At 33.7% G+C, this 24,877-nt stretch overlaps 2 protein-coding genes across 11 annotated transcripts in view; one reads left to right on the top strand and one right to left on the bottom strand.

Annotated features, from left to right (window-relative positions):
- LOC113404067 (sushi, von Willebrand factor type A, EGF and pentraxin domain-containing protein 1) overlaps window positions 1-11,570 on the top strand; it is a 28,493-nt gene extending 16,923 nt beyond the window's left edge. The window contains exons 3-12 of one of the 4 annotated variants that reach the window (XM_026644814.2): window positions 997-1,209; window positions 4,394-4,826; window positions 6,116-6,324; window positions 6,683-6,859; window positions 6,982-7,161; window positions 7,557-7,736; window positions 8,371-8,732; window positions 8,857-9,047; window positions 9,448-9,610; window positions 10,611-10,752. In XM_026644814.2, coding sequence (XP_026500599.1) covers window positions 997-1,209; window positions 4,394-4,826; window positions 6,116-6,324; window positions 6,683-6,859; window positions 6,982-7,161; window positions 7,557-7,736; window positions 8,371-8,732; window positions 8,857-9,047; window positions 9,448-9,607 — 2,105 coding nt within the window. In that variant the 3' untranslated portion in view covers window positions 9,608-9,610; window positions 10,611-10,752. Of the gene's footprint in view, window positions 1-996; window positions 1,210-4,393; window positions 4,827-6,115; window positions 6,325-6,682; window positions 6,860-6,981; window positions 7,162-7,556; window positions 7,737-8,370; window positions 8,733-8,856; window positions 9,048-9,447; window positions 9,611-10,607 lie in introns of all 4 variants that reach the window. The other 3 variants (XM_026644815.2, XM_026644812.2, XM_026644813.2) reach the window with 3 other exon arrangements.
- Window positions 11,571-15,323: 3,753 nt separating this feature from the next.
- LOC113404082 (F-actin-monooxygenase Mical) overlaps window positions 15,324-24,877 on the bottom strand; it is a 28,193-nt gene continuing 18,639 nt past the window's right edge. For 3 of the 7 annotated variants that reach the window (XM_064220334.1, XM_026644833.2, XM_064220335.1), the window contains exons 20-27: window positions 23,931-24,091; window positions 23,685-23,791; window positions 20,186-22,372; window positions 19,762-19,791; window positions 18,396-18,528; window positions 17,537-17,740; window positions 16,845-16,929; window positions 15,324-16,350 (exon numbers count right to left, since the gene is read on the bottom strand). In XM_064220334.1, the coding sequence (XP_064076404.1) occupies window positions 16,314-16,350; window positions 16,845-16,929; window positions 17,537-17,740; window positions 18,396-18,528; window positions 19,762-19,791; window positions 20,186-22,372; window positions 23,685-23,791; window positions 23,931-24,091 (2,944 nt within the window). In that variant the 3' untranslated portion in view covers window positions 15,324-16,313. Of the gene's footprint in view, window positions 16,351-16,844; window positions 16,930-17,536; window positions 17,741-18,394; window positions 18,529-19,676; window positions 19,792-20,185; window positions 22,373-23,684; window positions 23,792-23,930; window positions 24,092-24,877 lie in introns of those variants that run through there. The other 4 variants (XM_064220337.1, XM_064220336.1, XM_064220338.1 and 1 more) reach the window with 4 other exon arrangements.

Genomic DNA, 24,877 nt, shown 5'->3' with positions numbered 1-24,877 from the left:
TCTTATAATATCTTAATCTTAGTCAAGAAATAATTAAAAGAACGATTATTTTGCATCACTGTAAATTCACAAGTGTAAAAAATCTAGCGTATTTAGAGTTAGACACTAAAATGACTGATAGATAAATCATGTTATCTTTGTGTAATTTGATGAATATAAAATAATGGTTCACGGCTCAGTTGTCCATATGATACGGAGCTTGACCTGGCTCAATAGATACAGGTGTCGATATAACAGAGAAGCGTGCGAGCAACCGCGACCGCGTTCCTACTTAGTAACTTGTCGCGTCGCGAACGCACCTTTACATGTAGAGCGTGACAGATGTGACTTCCAGTACTTGTATTTATTTCACTTTAGCCAAGATCTGTTCAGCGAAATCGGATAAACTGTTTTAGTATGACATCATTTTAAACGATTTATTAGTTGCTTATTTTCTTCTTCGTCGTAACATCTTAGTTAATATCACCATAAAAATCAGAGATATACATATGTATATAAAAGATATTAACATAATATTAAATATAATTCTGACTAGGTAAACTTCAAAACTTTTTGCGTATTTAAGTCGATTCTGCATACAAAATATATATAATACCTACCTTGCTATTAGACCTGTTGAGGGGGTGGCTTCAAACCCACTAAAACTCAGAAAGGAAAGAAAGAAAGACTGCGTGATCGTTATAACGCATGCCGTTCTGTACTCTGTTCATGACTCGGCGGTGCTCTCCTCGAGGATTAGAAAATCAGTAAGTAATGTAGACGTTACAGGATAACACTCAACACTCCACGTTATGTTTGGCGTCCTAGACTGTATGTGAATGTTCACTGTCTCAACTTTATAAGCACTGAATTTTTTTTCGTCTAGTTCACTATAAAATAGTCGCTTACTTGCGGAAAGTGAAGAATGAATGGTTTAACGGTTTATTTTAATACGCAACCTACCACATAATTTTTAGGTTTTATAATATAATCTTATGAAAAAATATTTTTTTACAGTTCTCAACGTTGCAGCCGGTAAGGCTCCAATGCAAATATCCACTGAGGAGGGTGGAGTACCTCAGAGAGCATTGGATGGGAGTACATCTGCTGCATTCAACGCTGAAACATGCACCCTCACAAAATCTGAGAGAGTTCCATGGTGGTACGTCAATCTTCTCGAGCCTTATATGGTGCAACTCGTGAGGTTGGACTTTGGGAAGCCATGCTGTGGTAAGTAATATTTTAATTCTGCAGTGTTATCAAGCTCAATAGTCTAATTATGTTATGTACAAATATTTTATTAACATAATCTATGAAAATGACCAGTATACAGTTATAGTAACGACTTAAGATAAAAAAATATATATTATTGTATTTTAAGCGTACAAAGTGGAATGGTAGTGAGGTTAAATAAGTCGTTTATATCTGCTACAGCTTATAAGCGTAATGCGTCTCGTTTCAATAAGCGCGATGTTCTCTGCGTGTTCACCAAGATCGGTATAACTGGCTCGACCCACATGTGCACCGAAGCTCAAATACACTCAGAAGCGTTAACTTAGTAATTAAATCTCCACGCATTGACCATTTTCCATATGATGCGATAGTATACGCAATATCATGAATAACTGAAATTTCTAAAACAATGAGTTTATCTCGTGTAGTATAATCGTCACATACGCACAAAGATGTTGTACCCACATTTATTTTGAACTAAGTATCTGGTTATATGTAAGTAACTCTCAAATGGAAACGCGGTACGACTTTACAGCTTTCCACAATAATTTAATCTAAACATTGAGGTCTCCGCAATTGTTATTATTTTAATAATATTGAATTATGAACTGTTTTGCGGACAAGCCTCAGTAACTGCAAATAATTGCATTTCAGTGAAAGTTACGAGACAAACAAATACAGGCGTAATGAAAGTACCGCCATGTGAATGTCATAAACGTTCCGTAAAGTTTCTCACTGTTATTATAAATCGTTTCTAATGCGTCTAAATGTTGTAATTTTATATGAGAATTATGAAATAAATAATAATAATTAAAAAAGAGTAAATACTTTTTTTTATTGAAGTGAATTTTACATAGCAACTTACCTATTAAATAGTCTTTACAACTTTCCATCAAGCATGAACAAAATAAAAGATTTACTAGATTTTTTTTATTAATTATAAAACAGTAGGTAAGTATCGAGCCAAGATCTCTACCATACATTGGCAACACTTCTTTTTCAACTCTTTACGCCTCATACACTCGTACACTCAAATTGCAGAATCTAAACAGCAAATTAATTAAGAGAAACGGTTAAAATAATTAAGTCATATTTTTATAAGAAATAATATGATAAAAATGTCTAGATCCTAAATGTGTATGTTTATATACGTTTTTGAGATTAGAGATAACCGAATCACGCTAAAAACACTCATATATATATTTTTTAACATTCCGCTATATCCTATAGTAGTACGCTATCCCATAAAATCCTTTAATGCTATCTGATTTTATTAAAATAATCTATAATTCATTAAGATTAATATAAAAAAATCAAATGTTATGTATTTAATAAGATTAAAATATTGTTATAAGAATATATGCATTGTACACACTTTTTGGAATTTATATTATAAATATTTTAATACGCCTGGATTAAAGTCAAGTTTAATTAAACTTGTCCATATGTTATTTGGCTCCAAATGGTAGGGTAAAACCAGGTTTAACTGGCCGCTTTCAGTAATTGGCCACTCAAAACTTCATTTCAACATAAGAATTGTATTATACGAGGACACCTCTGAGAAGTTTACGGAATCACTTAGTTATCTAGCTATCATCTTAGTTAAAAAACAAATAGAGAGAATAAATAGGGTGGCTAGTTACTGAAAGTAAAAAACGTTTTGTTTTGTTTATTGGCCACCTATGCCAGTTACTAGTTTTTTATATGATATGTGAATTTAATTAAAGTTAGCTCATATTTAGATAGAACATAAGGCCAATTATTGTGTGCATTTTCAGTATCTGGCATAGGTGGCTAGTTACTAAATTCAACGTGGCCTGTTACTAAATTCAATATAATTTTCTATTCAGGTTCTAAATGAAAAACTTTAAAATGCCTAAATAACGACAGTACGCAAAATAATCTATTAATAATGCTGTCAATTTAGTTTTGACTGAAGTTTTTTCAGTATGCCAAGCTGCTAAAAAGTATGGTCTACCTAGAAACAGTATTCAAATTGAAATTAAGAATTCTAATACCAAATTTTAATCTGGCCCTGACCTAGTGCTAACAGAGACTGAAGAAGATGCTTTGTACGACTTTATTATAAAGTTAGCTCTACGTGACTTCCCCAGAATAAAAGAGGACATACAGTTATGTGTTCAAACCTACTTAAAACAAACTGGGCGACGTCTGGTTTAAAACATTTTTAAAGCGTCATCCAACCATTTCGGACTTCTGTACGAATGACTACCGCGAGACTTTTGTATCTGAAGAGAATCTCCGTAATTTTTTTTAAGAAATTCGTGAGTACATAAACGAAGACAGTCTAACCGAGATTATCAGAGATCCAGCGAGAATTTTTAATTCCGATGAGGCTGGCTATAATATTTGTCCAAAAACTGGAAAAGTTTTGGCAGGGAGAGGGGTTTAAACATACATACACATACATTTCATATACGAAATAGAAAAAGGTTCAGCTAAAAACATAAATGTTTTATTTATGTTCTCTGCTGCTGGTTTCTCTTGTGACCCGTTGATAATATACCGATATAAAATAATACCTGATAGAATAACACTAAGCTTACCATCTGGTTACGGACGCACAGAGTAATACAGGATGGATAACGGCTGCTGTCTTCTCTGATTTTATTGGCAACTGCTCTTATCTACACTTTTTACAACCAGCAGACGTAGCAGCATTTCGCCCAATAAAATCGGTTTGGAAAAAAATCGGGTGTTCCAAAGTTATTGAGGTCTCATATGGCCAGTTAATAGGATATTAGTTTAGTAAGAGTTACGATTTGAAGTATTTTTTAATGTTATTGTTTTATATATAAATATATATTTACATTCCTGTGATTATTTTAGATTTCTAGTGTTCTAAAGTAATTGTAATTTCATATGGCCAGTTAATGGTAAATTGATGGCCAATTACTGCTTTTTGCCGGCCAGTTACTAACTAAATGCGTATATTTTTCTTTTGACTAGTATATTATCTTAATAAATTCGTTTTATTGCTATATCAATGCCCATTACATAAAGAAGAGAATATCAGATATCTATAGATATAAAGAACTCAGCTAATGCTATAATATAACTGAACAAATGTTTAACTAAAACTAAGTAGGTGGCTTAAGTGGCCAGTTACTTGTGAGTTTACCCTATGTTATTTTAATTAGTACTTTTTATGTTCTTTCAGGTGTAAATAAACCAGCGGTAGTGGTAGTCAGAGTTGGTAACAATCGACCAGATCTTGGAACGAATCCAGTGTGTAACCGTTTCACTGGATTTCTAGAGGAAGGACAGCCCCTTTTTCTACCGTGCAATCCTCCCATGCCAGGTGCTTTTGTCAGCGTTCATTTGGAATCCTCTAGCCCCAGTCAACTGTCAATTTGTGAAGCATTTGTTTACACGGATCAAGCATTGCCGATAGAAAGATGTCCACAATTTCGTGACCAGCCACCTGGAAGCACAGCTACTTACAATGGCAAATGCTATATTTTCTACGATCGTCAACCAGCCAATTTTAGAGATTCCCTCGCATTCTGTCGATCACGGGGTGGAACATTAGTTGACGAAAGTAATCCGGCGCTACAGGGTTTTATCAGCTGGGAACTTTGGAGAAGACATCGGTAAGTTACTTCATTGTAATAATAATAATTAAGCTATGCGAAATTTGCAATTATAAATAATTATATTTATGCAATATATATATTTGTATATTGACTCCTATTTTTAATAAGCCCAAGTACTATTTGAAAATTTGAAATATAATTTTGATGACAAATTGCTTAGTGCGTTGATGCGAATTTGATGTGAACTTCATACGGAAGAGTCAATCTTAACTGCGAAAATTGTCCTAAGCTTTGCGTAATCGTGATGATGATTGATAGCTAACCGAGAAATGAAGCAAGATCGTGTTTGTGCACATTCGTGTTTCAACAGTAATGTATGAAAATAGCGACAAAATTTCATGCTCACGCATAATTCAAGCGTGACACATGACACGTCCAGCTTAGTATTGTAGACTAATAATTGCGTCGTGATATATCGTCCGTCGTGATATTTACTCTGAAATAGCGATTTTTGACACAAGAAATATATGTACGTATACATATAAGGCGTGCCATATTTCTTCTTAAACATAACTCGAAATATATATAAGAAAAATGTTTTAATATTTTATGAAAGATATTTAAAAAAGAAACCAATTTGGTAATCGACGAAGAAGAACTTGAGATATAGACCGAAAATTTTTGAGCTGTATAACGTCGTATACGTTCCTTTAATATTTCATTACTGTGATTCATTGTGATACAGTTATCAAGAAAAAATCAGCGCACATGTTCCTATTAGTTGAATGATCCATTACAGATCCGCTACGCGAAGCAGAGCGAGGTGATTTGAGTCAATTTCTGGTCCCGTCTTCTATATGACTGTTACGTTTTAGGCCGTTAGCGTGATTGGAATCTTTACAACGGGATTTTTCGTATAGTTTACTTATCTGACGAAATTGATGTGTGACATTCCTGACAATAGATATTCATATAAAAATTGTTTAGGGAGACGACAATACATCTTACTCATTTAGAAAGATCTCCAATCGTCAAAATCTATTTTTTATAGATTAATAAATATGTTTTCAAATCTCATAAGCTGTTACTAGTACTCCAAAATGAAAATGCTGTGATGTTTATTGACTTGTTGTTATGTGTTGCAATTGAAATTTTTGGTGTTTTAAATTAATTTTATGAAGAATTTTTATTCAGTATTATTATGATAGAGCTCGCTAAGTTCTCTGACACAGAAAATGTAAATTTACAGTAATTATTAATTTTAAGGAAATATATTATTTCTTTTTATTATGATTATGGAAAATGAATCTGAAAATGTATACTTACATGAAAAATATGGTTGGTAGGAGCGATAGCAGCAGTCAGTACTGGATGGGAGCGGTCCGCGACCCACAAGACCCAAACAATTGGAAGTGGGTGAATGGTAATGATGTGACAGTCTCCTTCTGGAACGCTCCGGGTGGCAGCGAAGGTTGTGCTAGGTTCGATGGCAGCAAAGGTTGGCTATGGGCTGACACTGAATGCCAATCGAGATTGAACTATATTTGCCAACACCGTAAGTTCATTTTACATATTTGCGAAGCGAATTTAATGCGATGCGATTTGGCTTTGCTGTTGTTTTATGTTGTATACATTGCGAATTTGTATTTACTAGTACAGGTATAAAATGACACATCATGGTATATATATAACATTGGAATAAATAATTTACTTTGATTCGGTTACAAGTAAACGTAGTTGTTGATAAGTTACATAATTAATTTACTTTCACTGTATATAAACACGACAAGACACACAGTCTTTTTCTTATAAGTGGAGTTTATTTATGAACGTTTACAAGAGACAAATCAAGATTTTAATACATGCATTTTATTATAAGAAATGTAAAATCATTTAAAACTTATTGCTTTCAGAGCCCAAAGCATGTGGTAGACCAGAACAACCTCCAAATTCCACGATGACTACGGAGAGTTTTGAAGTGGGAGCCACGGTTGAATATGCCTGCGACGAAGGCCATTTGCTCGTCGGCCCGACTGTGAGAACATGCTTAGACACCGGCTTCTATGATGAATTTCCACCCGTTTGCAAAAGTAAGAGAAAATATACTTACTATGACTTATAATTTTGTTCGCTTTGCTCCACCAGCTAAAAGTAATAAGTTTAGATGACAAGAGTGGAAGATAAATTTAACCTGCATATTTGGATTTTACAGGAATAGAATGCGGGTTCCCTGCAGATATAGCTCATGGTGCTTACGAGCTGATTAATGGTTCTGTTTCATACCTATCACATGTGCAGTACGCATGCGAATCTGGATACGAGATGGTGGGCCGGTCTCGCCTCGTATGTGATATTGACGAAAGATGGAACGGTCCACCGCCGCATTGTGATGGTAAGCTTACATATTATCATCATCAGATTAACAATTCTAAAATCACCGCTCTCAATTTTTTATTCAACTGCATTGTAAAACAGTATTCGTAAATTGAATCCACTAAATGAAACAAATCATTAAGACTATAAACAATAACTACACTTTCAATATCGATTTGAAAAAAAATTGATGTCAAAAAGCTTTTCTTGTATACCAAGGTTGGTATGAATAAGATTAAAAATTATTAATTTGAATATTCGTGAAACAAAAAACAAACAAACAAACAAACAAAATTTGTAAAACAAACTATTGTGTTACAAATAAATTAAAAAAAAATGTTCATAATATTATCCAGTTACACGTACTTTGTTGGTGAAACAAATTTATATAGTATTAATTTTAATAATTTGCAGTCGTACAATGCGAAGACGCGCCACAGATCCAAAATGGCCAGGTTTCGGTTTCAAACAATGCCTCAGTATTTGGCTCCATCGCAGAGTACACTTGTTTAAAGGGATATAAATTACATGGGACGCGTAGAATAAGTTGCCTTGCTACTGGCTCTTGGGACAAACCTGCACCACATTGTAACCGTAAGTTATTTTATAAATATTTTAACCAAGATAGAACTAAGCTATGTAGTGGTTTATATTTGTTTCCTGGTTCAGTAAAATAGTTACCAAAAGTGCGGCTACACCTGCCTCAAATTCGGTTTCTGACGAATTATTTATTCATCTCTTTTTTTAAAATCTCGATTCAAGTAGATAGACAAAAGATTTAAGATAAATTCTTAGAAAACATTCGATTTCAAGCTCTTTAATATAGATATAGCTCGCAGTCCTCATTTTAATGTTTAAAAATGGATAAAAAGTAACGATAACTGTAGTCAATTTGATTGTCACAAAGTACCTACTAATCCTTATTTAAATAAATACGTATTAATTTTAAGCATTTTGATGAAGATAAATATTTATTTTTACACGTGTATTATGTGTATTAGGCGTATAAATAGATCGGTTGCCGAAATATTTATAATCCGTCGATTAAAAGCTTTCACGGAATATAATCCTTATGTACCCGAAGAAAGTTGGTTCGGGCAGCTAGTTTTAAATATACCAAAACACAGTGATAATATTGAATACTTCTTATTATAAGAAAAAATAACATGAATTTCAGTAAACACTGAATCTGATTTATTGAAAGATTTAACTTTTATTTTTTTATTAGCTGAGGAGCGCATGACTACCTCAACGACTACGACAACTACTACAACCACTAGCACGCTGCCACCGTCGAATCCACCTCCGACCCCGACAACACTATCACCGACAACTGCACCCGTACCAACAACTCCTCGTTTGGTGTTACCTACTAGACCTAGAACACAACGTCCGCTATCTTCTCCGAACCCTTTCGTAACGCCCGAGCCTACGCGAAGACTTCGACCGAAAATTACGACAACGGAGCGTACGACAACGAAAGCATATGAAAAATCTCCACCACGAAAAGTTACAGTTGCTGATTCTCAGAACTCGCCTACGAGTCATGTTCCTCATATAATTGTAGCCAGTCATCCGAGAGAAAACCAGGTACAGTAACAGTGTTATTTGATCGAAAAATTAAAATTATTAGATATAACTAACTTATTACAACATTTAATCATAAAAAATAGCTATCGTGTGTGGTTTTTAAAGGTTTTAACTATTTTTATAGATTTTCGGCAATGGCAATAATATCAGAGCCGAACAGACACCACGAGTGAATGTACCGCTTCCAGTAGACGGTGACCGAAGGGAGACACTTGGGGCCAGACTTAACATTGGCGCAGTCGTGGCCTTAGCAGCATTTGGAGCATTGGTGTTTCTTATCGCTATTATTACAACAATTGTCATCTTAGTTAAAAGGTGAGAGAATATAAAAACTATACTATGCTTTCAGTGCGTAGCGGAAAAATCAAGATGTGATAATGTAAATTTTAAATTTCAGGCATGTTATATTGTAGCCAGTCGCAAGGTATGAAAGTACCTTAAAATATAAATGCTCTAAATTCGCGATATCCAAAAGTTCCATACCACAATATCTATTCAATTCAACTAACAATATTGAAAGATATTCAGTTAATCGCGAAATGGATCTCGAACGAACTTGATGTGGTTGCCTTTTGTTTTACGCACATACCTTTGTATCTATATCACGAATTACAATTGTAAAACTTATTTCTCAATCACGTCAATAATAATAATAATAATCGGTTGTAAGTGTGACAAGAATAGAATAATAGTAAATATTGACAATGACCATTAGCGGAGATCGCAAGCGAGAAAAGGCGCCGGTTCGTGAACTCCCCTCTCGGTGGTACACGTTGCTGGCTCTCCCGTTTCCGGACCAGCAGGTCGGGAGACGCGAATTTGCCCGCGCTCATCGGCACACACACCGCGCGGGCCATTTCTCCAACCCTTTATAGCCAGTGCGTTTATATTTTAAGGTACCGCACGCGGTTGACATGGTGGCTGAAATCAAATATTATAAACATATTATAATATTAAATCCCGTATTTTTCAAACGACGGAAAGATTAGATAAGCATTTAAACTTATCTACAACTATTATTGTTTAAGTTATACTGTAGTTAATATATGGTAGAACGATATAATCAATTAAAAATATTTCGGAAAAATATTAAAAAATATATTCAGCTATAACAGTTTACAGCATATTAAATATGTGACATTTAGAACTAGGTTTGTTTTAAAATTCATACGATAAACAGCCACCGTGTCGTTCCGTATCGCACGAAGCACGATGCACCAGAAACAAAAAAAATATTGTTTTGAAAGCCACGGCTTCTGCTACAAAATTGAACTGGCTGTTTCTTGAATTTTGCCCTGTATTTAAATTTGCCAGTTTTGCACTCGACCACAAAGATTAGCACGCTTTTCAAGAGGAATAAAATTTGTTAAAAAATACAAGAATAAGATTGTCTTAATGATTAATTAAGATAATCGTAACGCACTTCTATTGCTTACAATCACAACCGACAAGCGTAGCACTACAAGATACTACAACCTGGAAAATATCTGCCCTTCGAACACTCCCAATAATAATTATTATTGATCGTAACAAATTCGCAAAATAATTAGAACACAAAGTATATAGAACAAATAATGTATCGTACGTACACTCGTTGACTGTGCAAGATTATTACGAACATAATTACATTTTAATCTATTGTTTAAATTGATAATTTTCATGATTTGGTGACTATTGTTTACTGTATTGTTTCATAAATTTAATCTTCCCATTAAGGATGTAACGAAAATACTAATGTTTCTTATAACCTAATTAATCACAATGTGAGTTAAGATATGAATTCCAATTATATTTTTAAATTAACACTGATTTAACGCATCTCTTTTTGAGTACAATGAAATAAACAAGTAAAAATACAAATATTTGAAATGTCAGCAGGAAACACAACGACGGTAAACGATACAGGCATCATGTATCCCCCGACTGCAATACTGTCGCCTCACTGGATTCGTCGTCTTCGGAATCGCGAAGCGGCCTTAACAGATACTATAGGCAGGCTTGGGAGGAGCTCCACGAGGCCACCGGAGCCAAACATGGTCATAGAAGACATGAGAGAGAAGCTCCCAAAGATGGCTCTGAATTGGTCGTCTCCGATGTCTATCCAGCACCACACAATAGGGACAAAAGGAGACATCACCATCATCATCACCACCGCGAACCAAGACACCCTGATTGGCAACCGTCGCACCGTCCCCACCACAACCACAAACCTAGATATTAAGATATTACATTAGTAACTCGTGTTGATATCTGAATAACGGCGTCAGCAATTCATTATTTCCCAGTTCATTATTTAAGTAAATTATATATTTTCACCTTGATAAAATCATACTGATAAGGCCGCCAGGATTGTAACGAGTAGATCTAGATAACCCAAATATTTTTACTCAACATACATCAGAACTTTATTAATGTCTTCACTTCTTCATATAAGTATATTTATTCTAAACATTTAATAACACCCATTTTAATATATTAAGATTCTGATGTATTTTTTAATTAGGCTATATCTTGTAGACCTATTTACCAGTAATGTCTATTATTATTTTGTCGTACAAAAATACGGGATGTATCGTATGAATTCACAAAAGCTTAAATGCTCAAAAATTATGCATTGCACTTCATGCCACAAATAATTATAATTTCATTTCTGGATCACTAGTTTTGATAGTTAACTTTTTTTACAAGTTTTTATTTAACTTGCAATGTTTGTTTGTTTCGATCAAATCTTGCAAGCTAAATTAGAACCACGTACCCTTATCCTACGGATCTGAAATTTTATATGTTGACTCAGTACCGACGGCAATTTGTGTTAAACATGACCTGATTTTACATCAAGGATTGGTTTCAGATACAGGATAGGTTTTTACTATTAATTTATTCAAAACTAACTCATCATACTTAATCTGACTCGTGGTGATAGTATTATGTTTTTATCTGATTAGAAAAAACTTTCTTGCTTTAAGTATGATTACCTTGATCTTTTCTTATGTACAATGTTATAATGTTATACTGTTTTACCTCTAAGTTAACCGCATAGGCATTAAACGGTGATGAGTATGCAATGTAAATATAATTTTAAGACTAGATTGAAGTTAATCATTGATCAACGCTCTAACTTTCTTATTTAAATAATTAATATCATTTTTTGACTTTTTTATTTTGCATATTCTTTTTACGTAGTTTTACATGAACTTACGTTTTTTAAATGTAAGACAACAGGCGTAATATTTTATAGGTATACAATAATACAACAAGCTTTTCACTAACGTTACGGTAAATAAAATAAAGCAGGGAACTGGATTTCAAATTCTGCGTAATATAAAATATTAATATTCTTGTAAAAAAAAACAACAATATATAGCAGAGTAATCTTGTAGATAACGAAAAAGCTTTTACTATTGTAAATTTTATCGTCAACGTGTAGGATATTGTTTGTATTGTATGTATAAGAAAGCAAAATTAATTTTAATTTCTGAGAGGTACAAAATAATCAATAAATATACCTACTTATGACATTTTCATTATTTAGCGAGTACAATTTATGCTTTCGATTAAAAAAAATTAAATCGAGTTTATATATGTGCCATTAAACAGGCAAACCTATGTACCTATAAGGAACTACGATCATGTCTAACTAATATTCAAAATTAAAAATAGTTCTATGTATGTAAATAGTTGTAACAAAATTGAAATAAAAATTTCAACCATATAATTAAGTTATGTTATAAATATGCATTAAATATTTAATGTGAAAAATATAGTATTAAAGTCGAAGTGAATGTGGCTATTTTATTTGTGGAAATATAAATAAAGTTTTGTGATAAATATATTGCAGTTTATATCGTGGGCATGCATTGTAATGAAACTACACCTGATATAGTATTTTTTATTAGTTTTTTTGTCTATGCATACAAATAAGGAGGTACATTGCTTTGTGTGGAACGATGCATTGGCCTTATCTACATTTTAAACTAAGCTTTACTGACAACCACAGTGACAGTTATGTTAAGGACGATAATATAAAGCGCACAGATAATTAAAAATATATGTGTGGTCTTACATTAACAAAAATAATTAAATTATAACAACGTAGAAGGGAAAAAATTAAATATTAGTTAAATAAATTTCACTTTAGAAAGCACAAAATATGTTATGATTTTTTAAATTATTAATCTTATTAAAACATAGTTGAGGACAAGTTTGTTCAAGTCTATGATTTACAACCTTAGCAAAACGAAACAGTACACAATTTATTATAATATATATGTAATTAATATTTATTATAAGAAACTTAAGGTATATAACGTTTTTAATATTTTCTAACATACTGATCACTTCCTGTCGCACACGCTTTACGTTGGATAATGATTGTGTCTCTATATGTATGTCTATTTATATTGAACGCAATATATCCGGAAAAAGGGACGACACAATAACGAAAAATCAAAACATTAAAAATAAAGAATTTAATAAAAATAAAAACAAAATACTACAAAAATTCTATTAAAACGACCCTTAGCAAAGTAAAAATTAATCTCGATAACCTAAATTATAAAAAACGATAATCTGAATATCAACAGTTTGTATATAAAACAAGAAAAAGTATAAAACTCGCTAATAAATTCCATAGATAAAGTAATTTATTAGTATTAACTTGGTTGTGACTAATTACTGATGTCACAACTCACAGATATGAGTGATATTATTTGAGAACAAAATTTCGTTACAATACCTAAATATTACTTGTGGATGACTAACTTTCATGGTCTTACTAATTCAAAAATGTAAGTTAATAATAAATAAATCTCTTCGGGACGGCCTGGTTTTGAGGCAAATTTAACAATTATTTAGATCTACGGAATACATACTCTGACATAAAACACAACAGAACATGAATGTATGTACTATATATTTAACGTCTCAAAGTATTTTTTGTTTAGTTCATATTAATAAAAAATTATATTGAAATCAAACAGGCCCATATGATTCTATTATCATTATTACATATTGGACATTTCATTGTCATTAGTGACAGTAATAACTAATACAAAATAAACAAATCAATAATAGACATATTAGCAGGAAATTCACTGAAATATTCTTAAATCTTTAATACTGGTTTTCTGGGTTCCAAAATATTCAAAACAAACGTTTAACTTCATACTACAAATTATTTTACACAAGAAAAGCAATTGAAAGAAATAATTCATGATTCTCAGGTTTTCAATGCTATGAATGGGACTCAATATTTAAAATAAAGCTAAATCATTTTGAATTTTTGTAGGCATCTTTACAACCTGGATATTATATACTGTTCATGTAATACTTTTAACTTTACACAACGACGACGATATATAATAATTCACGATAAATATATTTTGTTCCTTCTGTCGTTTGCCTCTATATAAAAATACGATCATCTGCATTAATTATCTTATACCTAAAACATTTTAATACACAGCACAGGAAGCATTATTGCAAGCAACGCGTGTGTTTTAGCCTTGTGTGCAAGTCATTATACTACTTACTATTACTATAATATACTAAAAATAAAAAATAAAATAAAAATAATATAGTTCTTAAAAAAAATTATGCTTGATCGATTTATCTTCATTTCCATATAGAAATATAATTACACTCGCAATTTCGTGTTCACGTAGTTTCTTTTTTAATTTAAGAAAAAAAAAAATTATTAAAATGATATTGAATATTATTAATAATATTTTATTCATCTTAATATAATATATCGAATTTTAACATTCTTCTATCGATTACGAGTGACAAGAAATTCAAAACGATTTTCATGAAATGATAACTGGTATTCATTATTTTGTAATCAAAGAAAAACACTTCACTTTAACTTATACAATTACAACCTCTTTTAGACGAGTAATCATTTATATTTTCAGTCTAAAGCAGAACAGAATCTGATAATTAATCCATACAGATATTTGTGTATTAGGGAACCAATACATCAAGAGCATTCGTATTTAACGTAAATAAGAATTAATCGGTCAGCGTACATTACTTGGGGCACAGCATCGATTTCGTTCCGACCAAAGACAGTTCGTGTTTACGTTCACAGACCTTTGTATATATCTCATCAATATTTGTTATCCTGACAATGAGATTGTATCGCGTTTTATTACAAGCACTCAATGTGCCCACTGCAATTGTGCTTGACGTATCACTGATGTAATGTAAGTATGTTTCTATCGAAATGCTCTTGGCGAATTACTTCCTAGATTAATGATGAAAATGTACTATATGTAAATTTGTTTGATTTATTTAATAGAACTATATTAACTATTCAATATAATTTGATATAATCATTTGGCATATCTAGCACACCGTTTACATCTAATAGCGGGACGATTTCTCAGTTACTGACTCGCGTCATCGTACGTTCAAAATGTCCCCTAAAGCTCTATCGAGGAGTCAATCCTCTAAATACATATAAACTTGTTAAAATACAAGTAAAGCTAATACACGAAGACAGTTAACATAAAAATTATAGCCATTTTTTTTAATCTTGTGGGTTTTTTTCAATTAACGTTATATTTATTTAGCAAATTTAGCGGATGTAAATTAAAACTTTGATTTCAATCTGTTTTATAAATCTTTATATGCATATGTAATTAAAGCATTTATTCTAATGAATAATTATACGACGTAACCTATTGTAGTATCTGCTAGAGAGCTGGCGTAATGTATATAACTTTAGCATTCCATTACTAAATAATTTCTTAGAAAATCTTTATACATTATTGTTACAAAAAGGTGTAAGAAAGCGACATCGTTCTATATTGATGATATAAAATCATTAACGACCGCCCCTCGGCAAAACGGTAAAAGTGGAATACAAATTTTGTTTATATTTTAACTTCCCATAACGTCTAGGAACTGGTATTAACGTCCTTTTTCCTTCACAGCCTTCGTATATACCATGTTCCACTATCTCTATAAAAAAAAAATCATTATATTTATCCGACTTCTCACGCATAAAACGCTGCGTGTTACATTTACGTCTGACATCTTATCAACGTGGTGAAAAATAAATTTGGAAAATTGTCCCGTACAAAAATAGAATCTATACAACATGTTTTAACATCTAATATGAGAGCTGTTTCGAGAAGACACGTTTATTAGAATTTTACGCTGAAGTATCAGCTTTAAGGCAATATTTAGTTTTTGTTTGTTTTTAATTAACACCATCCCTAATATAATCCAGCTGTCTAAGGAATCAATACATGTACATTATACATAATTCAAATAACGAGAGACTTTACTAAAATCCTGTAATTTGTGTTGACCTTTATTAGTTTAACTAACAATATATTTATTTTAACTTGAACTGAAGTTTGAGATGTTTCGCCTATCAAATAATTTGTATAAATTTTATTACTTGAAATATGCTTCTGTGATAATATAAAATAATTGTTATAATTAATATAATACCAACAAAATGTGATGTGATCGAATACAATTTTCAACCTTATAATACATTGATTATGAAGCGCAACGACTTAATAAATAGTAATAAAGATAAGAAGTCATATAAAATAAGAAAAAGGAAATTTAATCGCCAACCCCGTTGCTAGCACCGGTACGTCTTCTGTAAAAAAAATAACAAAAACACTATTATTTGTATACTAATGAAACTAGCCTTTTAATTAACAGCCTATTTTAGTTTATTCTCTCCTGAAAATAAAAGTATTTATATTGGTTAAGTCGGATTCGAATTTTAAATATATCTAAAGCAAAAGGAGAGTCTAGAGCAAGTTAAACTTTTCTATGAAAGGATGATGTATTGGCTGAATATCATACAGGCTACTGATTGAAAAGCGCCGCTCAGTTAAAAGGCTAGGCTGTTAATTGAATGGCTAATTAAGCTAGATGGATGCGATATACGATTTCATGTGTATAGACGATTTCAATATATAGATATAGTAAATGGGAAAAATGGCGTGTTACTATTATATATTATCATCGTAACAATTGTTGAACGTTAACTTTACCAGGGGACAGGTTGATGTATTTTATACTCTATGGTATTTTAACATAATTATAATTAACAAGCGACACTACTAAGTACATTAACCAGATTACCTATCCGCTTCCATTAACGCCTGATGCGCCTGACGTTGGGCCGATACTTGCACTAGCTCGGCTACTGTCGCCGCTTGCTGTTCCGCTTCGGGTAAAACAAAAAAATAAACTTTATAGCAAATAAAGGCGAATACTCTATGTTTATTTATTAATATTTATATAAAGACAATTAAAAAAAGCAAAAAAAATGTATAATATAAAGACAATAAAAAATGAATAGTTACTATCATGCTATGAACATGTATGTATGAATATTAAAATGGCTGTTGCGGTCGATAGGCTCGCATTGTTGAAATTGTGTGCACGAATAACTGTAAAGTGACAAATTGTTTGAAACTAGCGGTAGTCGACTTTTGTGTTAACTCATCATCATTCTATTCATTGTACCTCATTTAGTTGGAGATAAGCTCAATGCTCAGTGCTATAAATACACTCTAAGATAATTCATTTGCTATCGTTTACCAATCGGTCGGCTGCCTTAGGCCACCCTTCTTGGCAATGCTGGTGGATTGATCTTAGTTTGTTGAAGCGCTATTGCTGATGATTTTATTGAATGAGCTTAACCTACATTTTCCCTTAGTCGGTTCTTGAGCCACCAACGGATAAAGATGTGATGAAACGACTTCGGTCTGCTATATTGTGATAAGGGGTAATTAGGTGTCCCTCGTGTATTTGTATCGTTCTCGTATTACCGGACAGGGGCCGTGCGAGTCGCCGCTGTAGGCGGGCCACACAGCGCGAGGCGGGGTCGTCGCGAGACTCCTCGCGCGCACGTCTTTGCGCCACCAGCCGCGCCCAGCGAGCCTCGAACCATAGCTGCATCGCGTCACGCTCGTCCTCGTCCCCCCCGCCGCCCCCGCACCCGTCCACACACACACTTCCCCCGCGCGCCGCTCCTTTTTGTTGACGCGGTATGATTTGTTAACGTTATAGCAGCGTTAATGAGATTATGTTATTAGCATATGGTTTATGATATCGCTCACTGACTCAAATTTACATACATTTAATGAAGTCCGTTTTTCGGTTTCATTCTTTATAATACAAAAATAAATAATACATTGATCGGACGTGTGCGATGGTACCTAGCAACCTATGCTATGAGGACATTATAAACAAGATCAATCACTTGTTTCCGTTTATGTAATAAACGAACTGTCGTAGAATTGGATTAATCTAATTATGGACCTAACATGCATATTGATAAAAGCTTGGTATAGGATTATGAATGAACCATTTACAAACATGACAGAGCGGCATGCCACAGGCAAATAAAAATAAAAATTGAAAACATAACGTAACGAATATGATCATAGACTGAATTATAATTATAGAGAACTGAATTATGTATGAGAAATATATTTTTTTTACACAATATTTATGCGTGTCAGTCATGTTAGATGACATCTATACAGGTAATGCAGCCTTTGTCATCATTAGAATGATACAAGCATGTTACATATTGATTACATGTGCAGTAAATTGGCGTTAAGTCTATGTAATCGTAATAGATGCCAATGCATAATCTTATAAGTAAAGAAATATTTTACTAACTTGGTAGACGTGGCTGGGGAGGAAGCGAGACGTCGGGTGGCGTGTAGCTGATAGGTGGAGGAGGCACGGGAGGCGCTTCTTGAAGCGCGCCTGTTGACTTATGAGCTTCGCGAATACGATGTCGTTGCGAATCCTAAAGTAAATATTAGTATTTTATTAAGCTGTACGTAATACGAAATTGATATCAAGCAAGTGTCGGTAAAAATCGATATCTTCGATTTATTTTACTGAATGAAATATATAGTTACTAATTTTTTTCTGTAGGACAAAACTTAAGCACCAGAAATATATAAAACATCTTCTTCTATACGTTTAACACATTCATGCATGACATGCCCAGCATGTTCTCAGCGGTATACAGGGAGAATCGCTAAGGAGCACAGGGATAATAATATGTGTGAATATGATAAACAATAAGTACAGAATCAAAAATAAATATTTTTTTAATTTAACGAATTTAAATAATTATTTAGTTAAATATTAAAAAAATTATCAACAGAAAAAAAATTTATAAATTCATTAAACCGATGACAAATAACATTATTCATTTATAAATTGAAAGCGGCGGATTTGATGTTAATTAAAAATATATCTTATATGTAAACCATATTTTATGACACATGCAAAACAATTTACATACTTGTTGAAAACGACTATTCCTTTACGATTCCAATGTCAAACAACTACAATTCCTCTTTATTGCTTAAACATTAGACTTACCATTAACTTAAAATAATAAAAAGAATATCGAAGTAACTGTTAAGGACAAAAAGCAGTAATACTTAATGCATAAAATAAAGCCAATCTCACATGCAATTTTTATTATAAATATTACGCAGATTCTGTTTCACAGATAGGATGCTGGATAAAATTGGAAAGAAAGCTAATAAAAATAATAAGAGTATCGTTCGAACATTCTAAACGATAGAAAGCAGAGACAACGGAAAACAACGACTATAACATTGGATCAAGATATATATAAGATGTATATTATTCAATGAGACTAATTCGTTGATCCCAAACGTTGCGAGACTCGGTGTCGAAGGCCCATAAATACAGTACTGTGGGTTATAAATGTATTAAGTCCTACTGTAACAAATCCTAAGTTTAGAGACATTTTGAGGCTTCCAAAAAAAGATTTACAATATTTTATAGAGAGGAAAGAACTTTATCCATAATATAAAAAGTAGTCGATCCATGATCCAATGTCGAAAAGAAAATGATAAGGTTCTAACACAAGCAACACGTAACGGTGTGACTGAGCGAGACAAGACAACGTACAGTTAGCGGATGATGTGTGCGAGAGAGATGGACACAGCATGCGACTCACGAGTTCACGATACTGTATTTGATATGCTTTGCTTACGTGCGTCGTCAGGTCCGGCTCCGAGACACACTGAAAATTTAACTAGGGTTAGTCTACTCTGGGTGTCCGTCCGTACTTCCTTTTTGTTTTTAACAAGTGTTGATACATTTAGTGCTTACAATCTGTTACGCCAAAACATGGACACCCGCCCAAACTAAACTTTACACAACCACCATTATTTACAATATTCACAACCTCAAGTATTCGTATCAAAAACTTAAACTTAAAATATCCTACTGTAATTTCAGATCTGTTGATTAGCAAAGTATGACAAACACATTGTATGTAAAGATGCAATGCGTGCTTCATGAAATGCTTTTTTATTATTATTTGTGCAATGTTCCTTTTATAATGGTAATCCTTTATGCATGTATTGGTTACAAAATGACTCGTCATAAATAGACCAAATATATTTTATAATTACCTTTTGGCGAGGTCCCAGCCGCCTGTTCAAGTAATTGGAAATGCTCCTTATGATACCTTTTCTCCTCCTCTCGTGCGCTAAGTCGGGGTCAGAAAACGAGGATGTGACGGGTAGAGTCATTAGTGGAGGTGCGGGTCGCAGCGGCGGCGGCGGCAAAACGGGAATAGGAGGCGAGGGTGGTGCGGGTGGTGAGGGAGGCGCGGTTAAAATTGGTGGTGGCGGCACCGGTGGTGGTACGCTGCTCAGCGGCGAAGCCTTAGTCTTACGCGTTGACTTCCTATTTGCTCGCTGACCATTACCCAATCTCTCCAACACAAGTCGTCTCACCACTTCAGTCTGTTCCTCTCTTTCTTTTTTAATCTCTTGCACTTTATCGCTGGTGTCTCGTATAGGCATCGGACTCGTAGTAGACATTGAGTCTGAACTTACGTGACAGGGCCAATCGACAGTTCGTATTGGTGAATTTATTCCCAGTACATTTGGTCTGCTAAAAGTTTCACTAGCGGATCTACAGATTGCTGGAGCATAAATTCTTATACTACAAGGACTAGCAAATGTAATGGGCTTTTTAGATGTATAAGCAATGCTACTTTGAGATTTTGATTTTTCATTTGCTAGAGAAGGTGAAATGTCGTCAAGAGATATTTCAATATCTAATTTATTACTATCATGTTTACTTTCATTGTCATCTTCCAAAGGAGGCGAAATATCGGACAAGCTGCCACTTATTATCAAGCCGTCACTTTTATTTGTATCTTGATTATCTGTAATTTCTTCTGTTACGCGAAATAAAGAATCATCCTTTTTGTCACTACTACTATTCGATTTTTCAAAAGAATCATTCGCCTTTGGCTCAACATTCGGCGCTATCAATATTTCCTCTTTAGACAAACTATCGGTTTTAGAATCTTGATCATCGATATATTTTATTACTTCCGAAAAATCATTTTCGATTTCTTTTTCTTCATATTCATTATTTGTATCGTTTGGTTTAATAGTTGTTTCGGAAAAGCTTCTTTCTATAAAATTCATTGACCGATCGTTAGTAGGAAAATAAGGATCGTATTCATCATCAATTAATTCCATATAGCCTTCATTGCGAGGAGTTACGGGTGTATCAATAGATGGATCCTGATCTCCTTCATCAGCAAACTCAAAATGTTCTAGGGCATTCGAAAATACGATCGGTTCTGTGGGACTAGTCCTTCCACAGACATGTGACTGTATAGCAGATATATTTTTGGTTTCGTGCACTAACTTAGGTCCACTGAGACTTCTAGGATTTTTACTTCTTTTTCTGTCTTCCTTCTCATCAAAACCACAATCATCTAAGACAGCACTTTCAGCAGCCCAATCAGATAGCTCTGTTTCAGTTAAAGCTAGTGTTGTCGCATCCCTGCAGGATTCTGAAGATTCTGAGTCTACAGCAACGACAGTAGGTCCTGTTACCGTAGCTATCCCGGAAGCTTTTTCATCGTTATCATCATCAATACTATTGATGATCATTAAACTATCTAATTGAATCAATTCTCCACCTTCGTCATGGACCTCAACTCTGGGAACGGATTGATTAGGTATAGTTTCGGTATGTGATGAATCATCATCAGAGAGAGAATCTGATTCAATATCTGGCTTTTTTCTATCCTCTTTAATAGGTTCTCTCCAATCGTCCTTACATAGCGGTGAATCACCTTTTGTTAATAAGTCTACAGGGGCATCAGTGCATAAGTTTTTAATTATGTCAGGCATAGGCTGCACTTTTTTCTCTTCTGAATTTAACTGAAACGTAACAATAGGTTTTTGGGGTTGAGCTGGTGCAGGATGTAATAACTTTTGAAATTCTGTTATAGTAGATCTAAATGCTTCCAATTTGGTATCTAACTGTGAGGTGGAGTCTGATTTTCTGACAGTAGGAGGGGAGGGTTCGCCTAGAAGATATTTTCTTTTTAACTCAAGAGCTCGTTTAGTTGCTAGGCCACCAGCTGAACGTGTCCTGCTAAGCGGATACTCTGGTGGGTTCGGTGGCGCGACGGGTGCAGGAGGCGTCGCCTCCGTCACCAATATGGCAGGTGGAGACGTCGCACACATCGGCGTACATTCTTCCCGAGCGAACTCGCTGTCCGTTGATACTTCTGTCGCAGATGACACTTCTTCATCACTACTTTCGCTTTCCTCTTCGGACTCCACCTGTATCAGCATTTCGTTTATAAATCTTAATTTAACCGACTATTCTGATTTTCATTTTATTATTTTTCTATATAATTAATTATTATTTTTAAAATTGTTTGTTTTTGGGTTTTACCAATAGATTTAATTATTAATTCATCTTCAATACAAGGCAATAAACAAAATTTTAGATTTTATAATTTATATAATAAGATAAGTAGTGCATGGAAAAGAAAGGTGCGCTCATACGATTAGCCACACTAACTTACCGCCTGTATTTAATTAAATATAATGTATAAAGAGGTACCTAATTTGAACATTTTCATTTACGCAGTAATAATTACCTAAGTTTTCTTAGGTTTAAGTTAGTACAATACACACACAACATCAAAAAATGAATATTATTTTTATGATATTTTTAATATAATACATGATTACATAGTTAAGTTTTGTTTTAAGTTTCTCGTAAGCATATATGCTTAAAAATAAAATGACTAAGTGAATAAATTATTTGCTTTTAATTGATATGTTTAAACAAGTATATATTTGGATAATAAATATTTATCCGATTATTAAACATACGTTTAATGTGATCTACAGTAATAAATAACTTAACTTACTATGATAATAAAAGTTTTTTACTTACAGATTGACTGTCGAAGTAAAAATGCGTTTAAGTACATTCAAATAGCAACAAAATCATTATGTAAGACGGAAGTTAGTGTGGGCGATTACACTCTTACCTCTCGCTGCCGCCTTATGTTAACTGTGTTATATATTGACTGCGCATGCTTGGTGTGACGAAATGTAAATGAATTTATACACTATAGCTAGCTGCTCAGAGACAGACAGATAGGCTGGCAAGAGGTTCGGATATTTAAACACAAAACCTATAGGAAGGAATGTCTTAAGATCTTTACTTTGTTTTTTTTTTTAATACATATCAAATCTATATTTAATAGCGCCTTAAGTAAACGCTCAGTCTCTCAATGTGTGGCAATAAATTAGGGGCATTGTAACATCTGTACAGTTTTATTCATCTGTCAAATGTCCGTTGATAAATTTCAATAATAGGAAATAAATCTGACGCAAAAGCTACTGCGGCGCAATACAAACGAAGCTTCTTATTGAAATCGTGATGGTATGTGGATGCATGCAAGTGTAATCTTGATGGTAAATATTTTATGATGAGAAAGGGGCTTGAGCGGGGCGGTGCGAGAGGTGGTTCGCGGCGCACCTCCCCACAGTCGCGCGACCGGCGCCGGCGCGTCGGCCGGGCGGTCACAGTGGTCGCGCGACTGATGCACAGCTAGGCGACGATGCAGCGCGGTACCTCGCTGCTGTCAGTGGGCGGCCGCGCTTCTGCAGGCACCTCGCGTCGTCGAGCCTCGCGAGCAGCGCGCATCCTGGAACATGACTCGTTACCAGATGATTCCGCGCCTGAAATCAACGGTATTTTAATTGTATTAAAAAACTGCCAGTCAATCCAATCTACCTATTTCAATGCCATTCCGTTACAAATTACAATTTTTTTTAGAAAAGCTTTATTTAAAATATTTCATTTATATATTCTTTTTACCATCATCCGAGTAATCATCATATCCAAAAGAATCATCAGAGAAGTAGAGATTGGAATGCAGCGGTCGGGCCTCCGCAACAATCGGCTGCGGTGAATGTTCCGCATCGTTATCACTATCACTGGCGTCCGTATACTCATCTGAACTTGACTCTTCTTCATCACTAATAAATATGAAATTATGTTTACGTATCTTACTAACAATAGCAAATAACTGTAAGTTAAAACTAATTTATCCTATCGTCTCGTATTATTCAGTAAACATTAAAAGAGGACTTAGTCCTGTCAACCATATCAGCGTGATGTTATATATATATTTTTTTTATATACATAACAATTATTTACAATGACATATTAATTATATACAAATAAAATTATCTTTTTTACATAATTTGCAATTTTCTTCCTCGAAAATCGACTCGTCCGTTAATAAATCTATACTAATATTAAAAATGCGTAACTCTGTCTGTCTCTTGCTCTTTCGCGGCAAAACCACTAAGCCGAATTTGTTGTAATTTCACAGGCTACTTTTTTATTCCTAACACCTGATCAACGCCTAAAATGCAAGTGAAGCAGCGGGCGACAACCAGTAACTCATAACGAAAGACGTCATAGAGATAAAGCGAGGTACGAGTATATATGCTTTTAACAAGTTCCCAATTACCGTGGTAGCATTAAGAAAGTGTTTCTACCACCAAACCTTTCTCCAATCAATTGCCTTTTGGAACCATTCCATAAAAGGCAAAATAATTATTATATTTGAATCTCAATCTTTGCGTCTCACCTTAACGCTGTGCTGTCATTTATGAAAGACGGAAAAATTGATTAATGTTGATACTTTTGAAGTTTTTAAATTGTTCATAAAGAGAAGCTGTACATGCTTAACTCATAATAATTTACATAAAAAAATTATTGTTCTAGGTGGCACGCGCAAATAAACCTATAAAGTC

The sequence above is a fragment of the Vanessa tameamea genome, chromosome Z, assembly GCF_037043105.1.
Source record: "Vanessa tameamea isolate UH-Manoa-2023 chromosome Z, ilVanTame1 primary haplotype, whole genome shotgun sequence".
NCBI classification, from domain to species: domain Eukaryota; kingdom Metazoa; phylum Arthropoda; class Insecta; order Lepidoptera; family Nymphalidae; genus Vanessa; species Vanessa tameamea.
The sequence above is the reverse complement of the archived record's forward strand: the minus strand, read 5'-3'. Positions and strand labels throughout refer to the sequence as shown.